This window comes from Sorex fumeus, unplaced genomic scaffold (genome assembly GCF_029834395.1).
Source record: "Sorex fumeus unplaced genomic scaffold, SorFum_2.1 ptg000128l, whole genome shotgun sequence".
In the NCBI taxonomy this organism is placed as follows: domain Eukaryota; kingdom Metazoa; phylum Chordata; class Mammalia; order Eulipotyphla; family Soricidae; genus Sorex; species Sorex fumeus.
This window is the reverse complement of record NW_026606185.1, coordinates 18047383-18064534: the sequence shown is the minus strand read 5'-3', so window position 1 is coordinate 18064534 and position 17152 is coordinate 18047383. Positions and strand designations below refer to the sequence as shown.

The 17152-nt window shown below is 40.6% G+C and overlaps 1 protein-coding gene across 1 annotated transcript in view; it reads left to right on the top strand.

Moving 5' to 3' along the window:
- The window catches only part of ARHGAP28 (Rho GTPase activating protein 28), a 189635-nt gene that overhangs the window by 130313 nt on the left and 42170 nt on the right, over positions 1–17152 (top strand). The window contains exons 4-5 of the mRNA XM_056138240.1: positions 3522–3614; positions 14685–14774. Of these exons, the coding sequence (XP_055994215.1) occupies positions 3522–3614; positions 14685–14774 (183 nt within the window). The remainder of the gene's footprint in view (positions 1–3521; positions 3615–14684; positions 14775–17152) is intronic.

Sequence of the window (17152 nt, the reverse complement as noted above, 5' to 3'; positions counted from 1 at the left end):
TGTACTCTACTTACAAGCACAAAGGAATATTACAGTGCTCCTACGCTGGCTGTTCTTTCAGTGACTTAAGTTCAAATAATCATTTTGCCACTTTGACATATTTGGGGGAGGCCTGCCCTAATCCCCAACAAAGAGCATCTTGCTTGACTCACAATGGGCTCTCAGGTTGGCTTAAGCCAGTGATCTCAGCCATGTTATCTCCATGAATTTGCGTGCATGTGCATATATGCATAACACCTGAATGAATGCACAGGGCTTTTGGAGAGTACACCTGAGTAAAAATAAACTTTCATTTTTCTTCATAGCCAAATGATGTTTGCTGTAGTCCGCCTTCTCCTTTGGATGAAAACCTGGATGAAGAAGGAATTTCAGCAATTCCCTGCAGAAATGGCCAACTGGTAAGAAAGCAAGGGGAATCAAGATAAAGGAGGTTAAGTAAAGTAAAGTAAAGGCCCTCCCGTTGATCATCGATTTGCTCGAGCGGGCCCAGTAACGTCTCCATTGGAGACTTTGTTGTTACTGTGTCTGGCATATCGGATACTCTTGGTAGCTTGCCGGGCTCTCCGAGAGGGGCGGAGGAATCGAACTCGGGTCGGCCATGTTGGCCGTGTGCAAGGCAGATGCCCTACCCGCTGTGCAGGAGGTTAAAAAAGTAATTATTGTAGGGAAGTCAGCGTAACTGGGGGCTATTTATCTTATAAATGTGAAGAAAATTGTTAGACTCAGGAATCAACAAGGAAATTAGTGATTCTCATACCACCCATGATCTGTACTGTTTGACGTGAGGCATGAAATGGTGTTCCCTGAGCTATAGATGTAGAAAGGTTTCAGCTGAGGGGGAAAATATTTGCCTCCACTTGGATTTATGGAAGTAGAATATTTGCAGTGAGTGGCTTTCGTCTATTATTCTTAAATATATTTCCTTCTCTTCAGCTCTACTTATATGTCCTTTCTAGAGAGATAGAGGGATTCTGTTAAGAATAGCTTTGTTTCTCCTTGAAACTTTCCTGAGGATCATAGTCATAATGAGGTTTGTCTAGTTCTTATATCTTTTATTTTCATTGTACATGCATTTTATTCAGGTCATGCTATCTAAATCTTGTGATTGTTCCAACACAGGCTAGGACCTAGTACCTTCCAAAATTCTGATGAATGTTGGTTTGGATGTAGAGGTTTGTAGATTCTGCTAGTCACAGATTGTATCCTGGTGACTTTTCTGTTGACTGAGGTATATTGAAGTCTGGAGGTAGATTTTCTTCAGCAGGGCTGTCAACAATCCTGATTGCAGACTTTGTCTGTAATTCCCCACACCCTAGTTAATGATATTTTCTATAAGAACATCAACTCTATTTTATCAGCACCCTTCATTTCTGTTGACTTATTAGCAGGTGTTTGATTTTAGGCGTTATTCCAGTTCAGAGATTTTTGTAAAACCTATTTTTTGTAAAACCAGGATGCTTTGCTGAGGTGTTTGTTGCTAACTTCCTATCATTCCACTTTACAGCAGCCACAGACTCTCCCCTCAGTCAAAGTAGACACATACTTTCAAATTATGAACCTGCTGTGGAATTTTACCACTCCTGACTCATGGTCAATGAACACATACCCTCAACACTGAGATTTACAGCTACTCTCACCTCCTAGGAATAGGGGATACTGGACATCACACAGGGCCATCACTCCTGGTGATGTATACTTGGGAACTTAGCGGACAACCAGAATCTGTGAAATACCAAGGCAAGCTCTGAGGTGTCAAAAAGGCTGGGTACCTCTGGTTGTCACAGAGGGTTTGTGGGAAGAACTGCATGAGCTGACCAGGAATTGAAACTCCTGCCCCAGTGATAAGGAAGCACTCTGTCTGGCTCCCTAGATAGAAGCATTGTTTGACTGGGGAACCATGTGAGGGGAAGCCGAGTAGGGAAGAAAACTCACTTTTTCATTATTCCTGACTTTCCATGTACCAGAGGTTGGTGCAGCTCAAGATATTGAATCTTAGGTCTCAGTATTAACGTTTCTGGAGGCCTTTTACATTCTTCTTCTTTGTTAGAGATTTCAGCTGTCATCAGACATGGGATTCTTTTTTTAAAAAAAGTTGTTCATTTCTTTTGGTTTAGATTAAGCTCTTATCTCTTCCATTGTATCAATTGTCTGTGACTTTTTCTACTTTATATGTTGGGGATTTTTGTCTGCCTGATTTTAGAGATCCTGGATTCTAAGTTTTGTATGAATGTCTCTAAATTAGCCACTCTCAATTTGCTTGATATGCTCCACCCCTCCATTCTATTTGTTGCTGATGTAGCCCCTGTAAGGAGCTGGGGGTATGGGGAGGGAGGTTGTCCACGCCCATGGCACATCTGAGCTATGGACTTCATGCGGGTCACACATCAGGTGCTAGCAAACCTGACGGAAGCCCTCCCTGAGGTTGGTTTTGTTTTGTTGGTGGCTGTGCTCTTTGGTTGTTCCACACTTACTTGAGCATGAATTTTGATTGTGGTGCTTGCCAGAGTCACTATAGTTCTTGTGCACACAATCACTGGTTCACACTCCCAGGCTGTGGCATGTGCAGCTCTTTTTAGTTGTGTAGCTTGTAAATTTTGTAGCTACACATGGCAGCATGATGTATAGCTAGAAAATAAATTGTGGCACCAGTGACTGCAGCCAGCAGACATTCAGGATCATGTTTCGAACATGTGGGGCACCAGGGTGTTAAACTCATGACCATACATTTGCAAGGCAGGCTCTCTAAGCCAAAGATTCTTAAAATTTTTTCTACTTGTAGCATCTTTTTAGTCAAAATATTATATATATTTTTTTGCAATTCCAAAAATATAGGATATATATTTATTTTCTTCAAAAAATATTTTGTGCTCATGGAAGAATCAAAGTTTTCAAAATTATGACCTACCTAAATTATTCTATAGATTCAGTGCAACCCCCAATTAAATCCAGATGACATTCTTCAAGTTTGCATTGTTGATAGACCCAGTACTGTCCTCCAAAATTATTTACTTTTCCACTCTATTCCAATCAGAATACAGACTAGTATTTAATGATTATTGGATATATGAACATCACAGGTACCATGTTGTGAAAAAAACATAAACCAGCTAATTCCATCTTTACTAAGAAGAAAGCTTTAGCCTTCCTGGATATTCCAGCGCCTGAATTTTCACATTGATAGAATGAATAATTTTTGGATATGACCTTCACATGATTGCACACAGATTTTTTTTAAGTTAGAAACACAACATTTGAAGAAAAAAATTATGATATTAGTAAGAAAAAATGGGGTTTTGGCAAGCAGGTGGTAGTGTCAGCTTTCAAGACCACTTTCTATTAGAGTATAGACATACAGAGATCATGTAATTATGGACAGATTGGTTAATCTGCTTACTGATGTACATTAGCTCCATTCTGATATATCATGTGGATACAGATTCTAAGGTAATGTATAATTGAATATCAGCAGTTACACAGTAAAGATAAACCTGGATAAAAATGGCTTGTATTTCTCTCATTAGCCAGGGGATGCATCTGAAAATCCTACTGCTCAGTTGGATGATACCCAGGCGAACAAAGAACTGCCAGGCATTATCAACACCAGTGGTTCCTTGGTAAGTTAGAGCAGAATCATTTTGAATGTCAATCTCTCTGGACAAACACGCAAAACTTCAAAACAGTGCAACATAATTTAGATAGTTTGATAACCATAACTGTCAACATGCTAAGTATCTTTAGTTCATTTATTTGAGTTTTTCGTAGTTATTAACTGCACGCTCCATGCAAACATCCATATTCAGAAAACCAGTGCCTTTTGGCTTTTGTCTGAAAGTAATTCTTAAAAGAATGTTGAAACCATAGAACCACTGGTCTCCCTGTTGAGCAGGAAACATCCTCAGGTTGTCTGTTGTTGGCCCAGCTCAGGTGACAGTCAGTGCTGTCCCTATGGATGATACGTTAGGCTCCCATGTCCAGTGCCTCTCTGTTCCCACCATCTCTCTCCCTATAGCCGCTTCTACTCCACCTTATTCTGAGGAATGACATGTCAGACAGTCTTGAGGAGAACATAACTTAGAAACACCAATGGCAACTTTCTCCTGAACATTCCCATGTCTGGGTCTGCTTGCTGTCTTTTCTCTCCCTTGATGTTATATAGTCAATTTCACAATTTGTTTTTCCATTTTTATAGTTCTCTCATAACTTCCTTGCATAGAGAAAAAATAAAGCAGACTTGTGAGTTCTGATGGGTCTGTTACTGCACTCATGATGGTGGAGAGACTCACTTTGAAGGAGCATTATGTAGTAGTTTAATGTTTATAGAAATATTTTAAAAATTACTTTTGATATTAAAAATAATCTATAATTTGCTGCCTGCTAGTATATTGCCAGTCTTCTGCTCCCATCACTGACCCAGACATCAACCCTCTACACCAGAAAGCAGACCCAGACCAACTTTTTCTTTGGGGAACATATGCTGAGTTTTCTTTGTTCTTTCTCTATATTTTTTAAATAGGCAAGAGATTTGAATAGACACTTTACCAAAGCAAATATGTAGATGGAAAATCTATGTAACTGGCTCATGGAAAGTTTCTTGGTATCATTAGTGATCATGGAAATGAAAGCAAAGCCTCTAGATATTATTTCTTTTTTTTTTCATTTTTTATAATTTTATTTATTGAATCAGCGTGAGAGCAGTTACAAAGCTTTTGGGTATAAGTCTCAGTCATACAATGAAACACCCATACCTTCACCAGTGCCCATCCTCCACCACCAAAAACCCCAATATATCCCCATCCCACATCCTCACCCTACCTGTGGGACAGATGATTTCCGCATAACTCTCTTTCTACTTTGATCACATTCAATATTTTGACACCAGACCCACCATTATTATTTGAGATTTTACCCCAATACTCAGATCTGCTGAAAAGGCAACAGTAGACAATTTGTTTTCTATTGCTGGTTATGAATAACATATGATGTCGCGTGGTTGCAGTAGTGGCTGTGTGATTTTGAAATTCTGAAATTTTAACACTTAAATCTGGAGGGATTTCTGCCAAAACCTTCTGGATTCCGAGATTTGTTCCTGAGTCTTGGATGATGGCCGTTAAGCAGCTTGATCAGGAGCCAGAAAGACCGTTAGTGGTTGGCGACTCGGGGTCTTGTTAGGACAAGGAGGAAAGGGCCGGCTCCACCCCCATCCTGTGAGGCCCAAACCTGAGTGTCCAGTGTCCTCTGGAAGATGGCGGACACCGGGCCGCCAGGGGGAGCAGGCCAAGGCACGAAACCTATTCCCACTTGGGTGGCCCACAGCCAGTAACCTACTTCAGGGACTGGACGCATTTCTACCAAAAGCCACTGGGTTTCATGATTTGTTTCTGAGTCTCTGGGCTTCTGGGCTTCTACTCCACCTTATTCTGAGGAATGACATGTCAGACAGTCCTGAGGAGAACATAACTTAGAAACACCAATGGCAACTTTCTCCTGAACATTCCCATGTCTGGGTCTGCTTGCTGTCTTTTCTCTCCCTTGATGTTAAGCAGTTCGATCAGGAACCAGAGAGGCCATGCCTCCAATTATATAGCTGAGCTGCAGGTGGTCTGTGGGTGTGTCTCCCACGTACCTAACTTTTGGCTGTTTACTTTCTTGGTAAACTTTGCCCCAAGTTTTTGGGAACTGGCCAAAGGCACAGCAGCAATTTTGGGGTATCTGAAAGTCTGACGGTGCCATCAGGCTGCTGATACACTCGCCTCACAGGTACAGATTGCCCTGCTGTTGGCACCATACCCCCAGATATTATTTCTATATAGCCTTTTGAGTGGCTACAATTTGACTACTGTATCAACTGATACTAAGGATGGAGAGTAAGTAGAACAATAATATTATTAGTAGAGATGTGAACTAGCTTACCTACTTAGAAAAATAATCTGGTTGTTTTAGAAATCTTTAGCATATATCTCCATAAAACAGTCATTCCACAGAAAGAACATAGCATACAAAGTCATTTACCATAAATAGTTCCAAACTGGAAAATAGCCCAGTTTTATTTAAGTAAATGGATGAGCAAGTTGTGGTGTGTGTATAGTCACACAGTGGAATAACACGCAGCATTAAAAAAAAAAACAAAGAACCTTTAATAAAAGTAGATGAACCTCAAAATAATTATGCTATTCTAAAGAATCGAAACCCCCCCCCCCCAAAGAAAAAAACCCACCAAGAGTCCAAAGGCATAGTATAGGGGTTAATTCACTTGTTTTGCACATGGTTGACCTGTGTTTTATTCCTGGTACCCCATATGGTACCCAGAGCCCCACCAAGTATGATCCTTGACTGCAGAGCTTGGAGTAAGTCCTGAGACCTCTGGGTATGGCCCCTTTTAAAAATCAATTTATACAAAACTGTAGAGAATGTAAACTAACCTCTAGAGAGAAAAGAGAAACAGGGTCTGCACAAGACCTTGGAGTGGAAGAAGCAATCTTGATGGACATGAGCAGAATATTTGAGGGTGCTCCTTTGTTTATTGTCTTGGCTACAGTGGTATGATTTCAAAGGTCTCTGTCGGAACTCATCAATAAGATACTTTATAATCTTTACTAATTTTTGTGGAGAGGGGGTTATATGAAGCTTCTCAAGTAGTGACCAGTGTCCTAGCTCTACTCTTTGGTTTGGTTGTGGGGTCCTGAGCATTCAATGCCAGCATTCTGTGCATTCTGGGGGTGAGGCAGGAGGAACTGCTTAGGGGACCTGCAATTCTAGGCATCACACTCAGGACTTTGCACATGAGAGCCGTGTACTCCAACCCTACTTGCCCTCAACCTGGCTCTGTTTATTCTCTAGCTATGTGCATGCTGCCAATTGGGTTCGGTCCTTGCATTCCATTTGGGTTTTTTTCTTTCTTTCTGGGTTGGGCTGAAGTGATAGCACAGTGGTAGGGCGTTTGCCTTGCACGCAGCCAGCCCAGCCAAGCTGGGTTCGATTCTTCAGCCCCTCTCAGAGAGCCCAGCAAGCTACCGAGAGTATCTTGCCTGGCAAGCTACCCATGATGTATTCAATATGACAAACACAGTAACAACATGTCTCAAAATGGAAACGTTAATGGACCTGCTCAAGCAAATCAATGAACAATGGGAGGACAGTGACAAGCCTTTTGGGTCACACCTGGCTATGCACAGGGGCTTCTCCTGGCTTTGCACTAGAGAATTATTCCTGGCAGTGCTTAGGAGACCATATGGGATGCTGGGAATCAAACCTGGGTTGGCCCCGTGCAAAGCAAATGCCCTACTCGCTGTACTATAGCTCCAGCCCCCCATTTGGTTTCTTGAGCCCTGCCAGGATGATCCTTGAGCACAGAGTCAGGAGTTAACCCTGAGCACCACTGGATGTGTCCCCAAAACAAAACAAAATATGTACAGTTAATTAGATGTCAGTTGCACCTCAGTAGATCAATTAAAAGAGATCCCACCAATATTTTATTTCCTTAATATCCAATGTGTTGTTTTACCAATAAAGCCTTTTATAATAAGGAAATAATCTAATCGTGTATTATTGCATATAGTTAATCCTTGACTCTAAAGTCACATATGCCACTAAATCTGTGCTTTCATAGAAGGTTTACAACCTGGTCTTCAAGTATCACTGGTTCATATTAAAGAAGGCGTTTTTTGGTTTTGGCTTTATTTTTTGGGTCATGGGTTACTCCTGGCTCTGCACTCAGGAATCACTCCTGGCAGTGCTCCTGGGACCAAATGAGATGCTGAGAATTGAACCCAGGTCAACCATGTGCAAGGCAAACATCCTACCAGCTGTACTATCTGTCGTTCCGGCCCACAGAAGGATTTTTTTTACGTGTAGTCAACATAAGTGAATTATTTATTTAAGGGTTACTTTATTCAAAAGACAAAGTAGTTGGTCTAGTTCATTTCCAATGTCTGAAGTGAAAATCAAACAGCTACATTTTTATTGGTTTGTAATGTACTGCGGAATACAATCATACCATCTGTTTAAAATTATCAGTTGCATCTGTGTTTGCTTTATGGAGAAGGAAATCTCAGGAAACTTGATTTAAACAAGTGGGAGTTATATTTTAATCACAAAGTAAGAAACTAGTGGTGGCAATTCAATGGCCACCTCAGCATGAACTTCTTTGTCTTTCCTGATGTCACCTCAGCATGTGGGTTTAACCCTTGTACTTCCAAGCTGGTTAGCAAACTCTGGGTGCCATGATGATGTTTCTGTTGGTAACTTGTACCAAGTGGTGGTCTGTTATTCACTGAAAACTTTAACTCTGCTGAAAAACCTGTACAGTAGAATTTCTCTTTGTTCATTTAATGGTCAAGGTGCTCTTAACATGACATCATTGGTGTCTATTTTCTATTTTAGCTGTCTGAATTTCATTTCTTTAAAATAATCTTCTCTGCAACTTGAAAAAAAGAATAAATATAATTACCAGAGATATGAATTCTCCTAAGGATCTGTCCTTTATTTCATTTATCCAGTCCCGGCTTAGTGGCAGCCTTCCATCTCACACCTCTCTCTCTCTCTCTCTCTCTCTCTCTCTCTCTCTCTCTCTCTCTCTCTTTCTCTCTCCTGTTTCTGGACATTGTCTTCTGTTCCATCTGAATGATCCACTGACTGAATCACACACTGTTTTAAAGGCTTTTAAATGTCTTAGCCCTCTTATCCTCACATATTAGATAGTGGTGGTTGCTTAGCATGTAGTAAATTTCAGTGTCTCCTAAATTTTCTCATATAGGTCTGTTTTCTCTGTGTTCTCGGTCTCTTCATCTAATACTTTTTTTGGACATGATTGTATTATTTTTTAAAGCCCATCTCACTCTTTTTGTAAATATATAAAATCCTCTTCTTATTTTCCAAGAACAACTTTTTTTGGGGGGGGGTCTATTTTTCTGTTTCTCTTTTGTTTTGGGGCCACACCTAGCAATAATCAGGGCTTACTCCTGGCTCTGCATTTGGGGTTTACTCCTGGTGGGGTGCAGGGGACCATATGGGGTATCTTACTTGATATCACTGTCACTGTCACTGTCCTCCCGTTGTTCATCGATTTGCTCGAGTGGGCCCAGTAACGTCTCCTTCGTGAGACTTATTGTTACTGTGTTTGGCATATCATATACGACACAGGTAGCTTGCCAGGCTCAGCCGTGCGGGCGAGATACTCTCGGTAGCTTGCCGGGCTCTCCGAAAGGGGCAGAGGAATCGAACTCGGGTCGGCCAGGTTGGCTGCATGTAAGGCAAACGCCCTACCACTGTGCTATCGCTCCAGCACCTTACTTGATATATATATATATATATGTATATAGTCTTTTTTTTTTTTTTTGGCCAGGGACCGTGTTTGGGCCACACATGGGATAGTCAAAAAGAAACTACTCTCAGCTCTGGTCAACAGTTACTTCTGGAATTGCTTTTTGTAAATATATAAAATCCTCTTCTTATTTTCCAAGAACAATTTTTTTTGTTTTATTTTTCTGTTTCTCTTTTGTTTTGTTTTTGGTCCACACCTAGCAGTAATCAGGGCTTACTCCTGGCTCTGCATTTGGGGTTTACTCCTGGTGGGGTGCAGGGGACCATATGGGGACAGGTGCCAGGCTTCACATATGCAAAACTTGCACTCAGCACATTGAGCTGTTTCTCTGGCTCCTCAGTTCATTTGATGAATGTCTTCACTAGTTTAACAACAGTCAGTCAAAATACCAGAACAATTCTGTCACCCCAGAAATATCTCTCAGACTCTTTCCAATTTGTTGTCCCCTGATTTCTTCAGAAGCAAGTGCTGCTGTGATTTTTTAACACCATGGCTTAGCTTCCCTCTCACATTAGTAGGATTTAAATTTCTACTTTTGTGCCTTCCTCCACCTATAACTTGTAGAGTCAAACACTTGATGCATGTGTTAGAAATATGAAACTTTTGTTTTGGTTTTGGCCCACATGGCGATGCTCAGGGGTTATTCCTGTCTTTGTGCTCAGGAGTTACTTGTAAGGCAAGTACCCCACCCATTGTACTATCTATCCAGTCCCAGAAATATGGTTGTTTTGCTACAACTAAGAATCTGTTGCCTAAATATGCTACTATTGACATATCTGGTTCACCTTTTGGTGCTTCTTTGGGTCATCATCAGTTTGGGGTTGTTATGAATAATAACACCACAAACATTTGTGAAATGTCAAAAATGTATATTCTCAATTTGTCTTAGGTAAAGATGCAGTCTAATTGAAATTATTAAACATGTCATTCATAGCCTCATTTTTGTAGTGCTTGTGAGAACATCATGGAATGGTTTGAGTCCTTGCCCTGCTTTATCCAGAGCAAGATCATAGAAGTTTCAGGCAATTGAAAAAGAAAAATTCCTAATCTTCGTGGATGAGCTCATACAGAAAAATCACAGACTACCATGTAAATATTTTCCCCCTTGTATTTTCAGTATCAACTCTAAATATTTAGGTGACTTTTCTTTTCCCAGCTATTTTCCAAATGTTAAAATCTTGTGGTGGAAATATGTTAGTTTTGAGAACATGTAGCAATAAATGACGCACACAATTAAATGTTTGAGTGTGCACATCTGGCCAGGGAGCCGCATGGTTCCCACTGGGAGACAAGAAGGGCTTCAGCTTCTAGATTTTTCCTCCTGTGCTGGAAGAATGTCTGAAATCAAGCACGTGTTTCTGACTTGTTTCCTGTCCTGCTCCTGTTGTCTTCTTGCTCTTCTCAGAGTCAGAAGACTGTTCTGACAGAGAGGGGAATGATCTATGATCTTACAAAGACTTCGTTCAGGAACGTGCAGGGAGAGCGTTCTAAAAAATAGAAGACACAAAGTAGAACTCTAGTTTCTCGACAGTCACAGAGTTGGATCTGATCTATTTTTGAGAACAAATATTTGACATTTCTGCTCTCATTGCTCTTCTGCTTTCTCCATTGTTGCAGTGGTTGTCATTTTTTGTTGTTAAGATGACAGGAGTTTGCACACAGCCTCTGGTGCTAAACACCAGGCCTGGTGCTCACCAAGGCTTGCACTCCTCTTTGCAGTGCTCGTACACATGTGCTCCAGAGAGTGCACTCATTAAGCGAGGTGCATGCATCATGGTATGGTACTCACTGTGTACCATTGCTCACATATGTGCTCACCAGAGTTTGTGGACACACAACCTCTTTGGATCTAGGGCTTGCCAAAAGTTACACCCCTTTTCTGTATTGTGATCCCAGAAAGCTGAAAAATTGTTTGTGGTGTCAGGGATCAGCAGCAGAGCTGCCATGCTGTGCTTGCACACAAGGAATAACAGGGTTTGGGACTCAAGGTCATTGTGCTTGCAGGGCAGGTTTTCTCAGCAACTGCACTACTCTCTGCCCCCTAAACTGGTGTGTTTTTGATTGATTAACATAATAAATGCTTACATATTTTCTCTGCAGTTGGGTAGCTATATTTGGATACAGTTAGATGTGTAAATTTATTTTTTTTATATATTTTGGGAGTTTGGGGTCACACCCAGCTGTGCTTGGGGCTTACTCCTGGCTCTGCTTGGGGATGAGTCCTGCTTGTGCTCCGGGAACCATGTGTGATGCTGGAGATTGAAGCCCAGTTGGCTACATGCAAGGCAAGCACTCTACTCTCTGTACTGTTGCTCTGTCTACAGAGATATACCTTTAATTTAAGAAACAATTATGTGTTTTCTCTGCAGTTGGGTAGGTAGAATTTTCCTAACCATTAACTTTGCTGATTGTGGGGCTGGAGCGATAGTACAGCGGGTAGGGTGTTTTCCTTGCACACAGCTGACCCGGGTTCGATTTCCAGCATCCCATATGGTCCCCTAGGCACTTCCAGGAGTAATTCCTGAGTTCAGATCCAAGAGTAACCCCTGTGCATCACCAGGTGTGACCTAAAAAGCGAAAGAAAGAAAGAAAGAAAGAAAGAAAGAAAGAAAGAAAGGAAGGAAGGAAGGAAGGAAGGAAGGAAGGAAGGAAGGAAGAAAGGAAGGAAGGAAAAAGAAAAACAAGATTGCTGATTGTCTCTTTGTAGAAAGTGGGTATTCGTGAATGTGTGTAGAGGGGAAAGGTCACCCAGTTAACACGAACTAAGTACAAGACCCTTGGAGGAGATCAAGAACTCTGATTTATTACTTTCAGGCAAAGGTGATTTAATTTCATTCTAAACTTGTGTTAGACCTCCAGGTCCTTTGACTCTCAGCTTATAGAATGGGTCAAAAGGACATGAAGAAATTTAGGGTGACATTGTTGCTTGTAAGTTTGTGCCTTAGGGAATCATAATGGAACAGGGGTCTTGGTTGGTTCTCCAAATAATGAGGAGCATTTTGAAAGGGTCAGAGGTAGGTATGGAGTGTCACCTAAGCACATGGGGAGAGAAGATACAGGAAGTTGAATTCACAAGCTCAGTGGATACAAAAGTTTCTTCACAGAAACCCCGTCTCCTTATTATGTCTAATCTCTACCCAGAGCATGATATTTAGTATTGAAATGAGTGTGAAAGGTCAGTGATGGGTCAGCACTGGTATTCATCTCAGCACAAATTGGTTCAGTCCAGTTTCTTCCACCTTAAGCCCCCATTTACATTTCTTTGAGATACTTTGTTTAAGGGCATGTAGCTCTGCCTTCCTTTGAGGTGGTAGGGGCTTTGTGGTTGCAGTATTGGGCACGGAGTCCTGGACACAATCCCTATTCTATTTCCATGTCTCTTGTGGCCGCCTGAGGTCATGCTGGCCTCCAAACCAGCATTTGTGACTGAGACAGTGTAAACCGGGATATTCCAAATGGGCTACATGTGAGAATCACATGTGTCTGGGGGCAGGTGGGGGATGATGAGGCCAACTGCTATGACAGGGACCAGGTAGAGGAAGCTAGTCTGGAAGTGGGCCACAGTCAGCACAGACTGAGAAACACTGGCCGAGACTACCACACTCGCTTGAGAAATCGCACACAGGACAACTAGTTTGTTTTATTTTTTTCCTGGAGTTATATTTAGTAAATATAGACTGTCTATTTAGTAGGGATTTATAAAATTAACTGTAATTTCACAAGCATTTCATTTTTTCAACTGTGAACCTTTGTTACTCGTTGTAATTGTATATTATTTGTTTTTCTTTTTTCGCTCTAAAAATTTTCTTTTATGCTGCTTTTCAATAGAGCTTTTTATTTTACCGAAGTAATGCCATATGTTTGTTCTCTAGACATATCTATCAGTTGGTCTACTATGGTATTCTCTGATGGTTTCTAAATGCTGTTGAAAATATGTTCATTTCGGGAAAAGACAGATTGTAAAGGAGTGAAAGCACTTGTCTTGTTTGTAGCCAAGCCTGGTTCCCTGTTTTGATCTCTGGCAATATCTATGATTCCAAGTATCACTAAGAGTGATCCCTGAGCACAGAATCAGGAACAAACCCTAAGCACTCCCAGGTGGAGCCCAACCCCACATTAAAAAAACAAAAAAGAAAGAAAAGAAAAAAAAAACCTACTCATTTAGAAATATGTGTTTGTGGTTATGGTAAGAATGATGCTCAGTGGTATCAATGGTAGAGCATATGCCTTATACGTCTGAACTGGGTTCGATCCCAGTATCACATATATGCAATGTGTATGTAGTATTTTCTCCCCCTTTTGGTGAGTTGGCATGCTGAGAGAGATATTTAATTGTCAACTTGCACTCTTGAGTTGGTTTCCTGTAGTAGTTCTTTTATTTGTTCTGGGTCGGAACTGATGGTGCTCAGGGATCATGACTGGCTTGGTGTTCAGATCATTCCATGGTGTTTGGGGGACATATGTGGTACCCTGATATCGAATTGGGGTTGACCTCTGTGAGACAAGCACCTTTACATGAGTACTAGCTTTCCAGCAGCAATATAGATTTTCTTAAGTATCAAATATTTTCAATTTGACACAAAGTTTCCTTCAATGAGGAAACAAATGTCTGAAGGTCCAGGAAACCATTGCAAACAAAAGCAGAAATCTCTTAGTTACTACCTCATAAATGAAACAACTCCTTGGGACAACTGCCCCTGAATTCCAGCAAAAGCTAAAGGTCTTCCTAGAATCTATTTGAGAAACTAGATCATTCATTTTTCTGTTTAGCTGCATGGAATAGAAAACTAGGACTGTTTTTTGCCTTTCATTGAGGAGCTTGGGACAAGTGGTCTAAATCTGACAGGGCAGCTACATGGTGCCCCTCAGCAGAAACCCATCCATACTTGAGTTTTTATCTCTCCCATCCTTCCCCGTGGCATTCATCCTTATTTGTAGAAAATGCATGGAAGCTCTAGACTGTCATCTGTGGGTTTGCCTGAAGCTGACATCAGCTGACCTTACACTTTATTTTATTTGGAAAGTCTGAGCCTGAAGCACTTTTGGTAGCAATCTCACATGCCCTTCTTGGCCCATCAGTCACCTGATGACTCCTGGAAAGCAAGCCTCTGTGATTAATGTCTAATTATCTGGAAGAAACCCAAAATTTTGTCAGGGAAAATGACACACAGTAAGGAGGCCTACCTCTGAATTCAGTGTCTCTCAGAAGACCAGGCATTTAGGTGATAGATTGCCTGTAATTGTGACTGTGAAAGCAGTGAAAACTTCATGTATTGCCACACATCTCTAGCTCTGTGCACACAAAATACACAAACAGTGCAAAGTATCAGTCTGAGTAAGAGTGGTATTTCCTTTCTCTTTTTAGCCAGATGACGTTTCCTCCAATAGCACACCCCTCTCACTTGGGTCCCAGGAAGAAAAAGGGAGTTTTTCAGTTCCCAGGAGTGGCGCCATGGTAAGTAACTGCATGTCAGGGTAACGAGCAAGGACAAGTCAGAAAGAAGAAATTTTCTTTAAAACAAACTTTAAAATCTTGAACTCAAATCCCAGGAAACTAAGGCAGCCAGTAGGACCACCAACCTGGTAATAATTGGGAGGGATGAGATTCAAACTGAAGCATGACTAGGTTTCCTTATAGGAGGACTCCATGAATCAATAACATTTCATCCAAAATCCAGAGTTCTTTACTTCTGTCTCTGCTACAGAATAACAGAAATGTGTTATTTTTGGTCATCTCGGCTGTGTTTACACCTATGATCTGGCTTAAAACTGCTAGCTTAACCCAGAATTCCTTTTACCTGCAGGGCAAATTTAAGAACTTTCATCCTAATACTGAAGGTACTCCTCTGTTAACTACTTTCCCAGACTTAGCTGTCTACAATTACTCGAACAAACTCATTATTTTGAAGAAGTTCACTAAGTTGACCTTGGCTAATGGGTCCTTAGCATTTTTGTCAGATACTCTAATCATTTCTCTTCTCCCCACGTCCCCTGGTGTCTGTGCAATAACCTGATAGATATGATATGGAGTCCAAAAGAAGTAAGAGATTCTGCTAGATAAGGTAGCAGTTATCCAGAGGCAGGCTGGTGCCAGTGACATATCAGACAAGCAGATGGAGGGGGGAGCATCCAGATGTTCCTCTGGGGTAGTCATTTCTCATCCCTTGTCCTGTTGGAGATGTAGGATAGTTGACATTTTTATGCATGACACAATTCCAGGATATCCCCATTGTTTGGGAAGATAATGCTATCAGCATCGTGCATACCAGCTTTTCTGTTGTATTTTTAGATTTCTGCTTATGGTTGTTTTGTTGCACTGTGTTCATATGAGAAAATAATGTGAGTGACTTTTATCAATGAATGACAACAGTGTACTACAGGATATGGCATAGATAGGCTCCAGGTTACTTATAATATCTGACTTACTGGTTTCTCCTTAATCCCAGAATAAGCAATCACTCATTTTGTTTGTTTATTTGTTTGTTTTGGTTTTGAGGACACGCCCAGCAGATCCCAGGCCCACTTCCCCAGCTAAGTGCTCTAAGACTGCTCCCAGCAGTGCACTGGGCTAAAAGCCAGCCAAGCCAATGGAGCACACGGACACTTCTCTACTTGATAGATTAAAAAATTGACATGTCATAGATTTAAGCATCTAAAACCATTACTTTTCATTCCCTAAATAAGAATCACTCAAATGTTTAGAGTATCTCTCTCACAGCAAGTTATTTCAAAGTTTGATAAGGCCTGTGTTGAAACTTTCATCAAAACTTCTAAAAATTTCTACACATATTTTTAAATAATTTTAGTGTGTTACTTTTATTCTGGTGTTAGTTTTTAGTCACCAAAACTTCAAATGACAATAAACAATATGAACTTATATCTATTATATTGGGGTTTTTTTTTTCACTAGTTATTGGCTCTTATTTGTCTTGTATTCGCCTGCTATTTACACAATTAAATGTAAAAATTAGTGACCCAAAAATGTGACATCCCCCTTAAAATAAAAGAAAGACAACACCAGGCTAGAATTTCAGACTCTCTTATGCCATTTGTAGCAAATTATAAAGGAATTTTCATTAAGTAGGTGTTTGGTTAAAAAAAAAAAATATGAGGATAAAGTAAACAATAGTTTGCAGGGGATGGAATGTGAATTGCATGGGAGTATTGATGCAATTCCTGATTTTTGCATACTCTCACATATAGTTGATAACTCCCACATTAAAATTTTGTTTGAAAGGTACAAAAGTTGATAGAAATAGTAGAATATGCATCTAAATTTTTTGCTACCTTTTCAGCCTAATTGGAAATTCACTTCAGTTTACATTTACAAGGCTGTCAGACACTCAGTTTCTGATAATAATATTACAGGAGAACTCTATGCTTTGAGAGCATCTAGGTAAAGAAAGTAGAAGATATTAATTACGATAAAAGGAAAGAAAATACTCCAAATTTTTATAGTTATTATATGTATTTTTCAGTGAAGAAATAAATTTTTAAATATATTAATAGTAGCTAGCCCTCATTTTTTTTTTGCTAGCCTTCATTTTTTTTTTCTTTTTGGGTCACACCCAGTGATGCACAGGGGTTACTCCTGGTTCTACACTCAGGAATTACCCCTGGCAGTGCTCAGGGGACCATATGGAATGCCGGAAATCGAACCCAGGTTGGCCGCATGCAAGGCAAATGCCCTACCCACTGTGCTATTGCTCCAGCCCCCCACCCTCATATACTTTAATACATACTGTGTGCCAGTTATTCTATGTGGCTTATAAAAGACTAAGTCATTGGAAATTTATAGTCGCTCTTTGAAGTGTGTTTTATTATCATCTTCAT